The sequence below is a fragment of the Cyprinodon variegatus genome, unplaced genomic scaffold, assembly GCF_000732505.1.
Source record: "Cyprinodon variegatus isolate N-32 unplaced genomic scaffold, C_variegatus-1.0 Scaffold866, whole genome shotgun sequence".
NCBI lineage: Eukaryota > Metazoa > Chordata > Actinopteri > Cyprinodontiformes > Cyprinodontidae > Cyprinodon > Cyprinodon variegatus.
In genome coordinates this window covers 257,789-258,883 of record NW_015151319.1, presented here as the reverse complement: position 1 = coordinate 258,883, position 1,095 = coordinate 257,789, and the positions used below count along the sequence as shown (strand labels likewise).

The 1,095-nt window shown below is 46.8% G+C and overlaps 1 protein-coding gene across 1 annotated transcript in view; it reads left to right on the top strand.

Annotated features, from left to right (window-relative positions):
- Positions 1-1,095, top strand: part of LOC107099394 (lysyl oxidase homolog 2B-like) — a 15,820-nt gene that overhangs the window by 9,221 nt on the left and 5,504 nt on the right. The window contains exons 3-5 of the mRNA XM_015397489.1: positions 151-157; positions 496-736; positions 826-941. Of these exons, the coding sequence (XP_015252975.1) occupies positions 151-157; positions 496-736; positions 826-941 (364 nt within the window). The remainder of the gene's footprint in view (positions 1-150; positions 158-495; positions 737-825; positions 942-1,095) is intronic.

Sequence of the window (1,095 nt, the reverse complement as noted above, 5' to 3'; positions counted from 1 at the left end):
GCCTCATGCTAACAGTAGTGACAGTGACCCTAGCCAAATGCTAAACTGGTGAAAAAGAGCCAGAAAAGATGAGGAGGGGGAAAAATGTCAGTGGCCTCCACCTGTAAAACCATTGCTGTTTTGATGGTCGTCTCGTTGTTGCCCATCTAGTGCACCTGTTGGTAATTGAATTAACACCAAAGCAGCTGAAACTGATTAACAACCCCCTCTGCTACTGACCAGACCAAATCCATATCCCAGAAGTTTAATTAATTTGATTCTATACTCTGATTAAAAAGTGTTCCTTTAATTTTTTGAGTAGTGTACATTAAATCAAATGGTTATGAAAACAAACACCATCCCATGTGTTAGCTGAAGGTCCCTGCAGGAAGGAGACTAATAAAGAAAATGCGTCAGGGAGGTTCTTCCTCCAAACTGAATCTCCTTCGTTCTTCTGATCCCGTTTGAACAGAAAAGGTTAATTTTCTTTGTTTGCTCTCTGTTTTCATCCATTAGCCGCTCCTGACCTGGTGTTGAACCCTCAGGTGGTGGAGCAGACCACCTACATGGAGGACCGGCTCATGGTCTTGCTGCAGTGCGCCTATGAGGAGAACTGCCTGGCCTCCAACTCCGCCCAGACGCCGGCCAACTCGTACCGACGCCTGCTGCGCTTCTCCTCTCAGATTCACAACAACGGCCAGTCCGACTTCCAGCCCAACGCTCCCAAACACCTGTGGGTGTGGCATGACTGTCACAGGTCTGTACGCATAGTTTAAAGGACACGACGATGTTCTGCTGGGTTCTGTGTAAACCTGAGCTCTGTAACGTCTGTGTGGATGGTTGCAGGCATTATCACAGCATGGATGTGTTCACCACCTATGACCTGCTGAGCCTGAATGGAACCAGAGTGGCAGAAGGACACAAAGCAAGTTTCTGCCTGGAGGATTCAGAGTGTGATGAAGGTGAACCTCACAGCTGTTTTTTTTTATTCATTTATGTTCAGTTTATTTCTATAGCGCCAATTCCCAACAAATATCATCTCACGGCATCTTAAGATACAAAAGGCAACTGTCAACCAGCTCCACAGGCGGCCCAGTCCAGGAAACACACATCCAG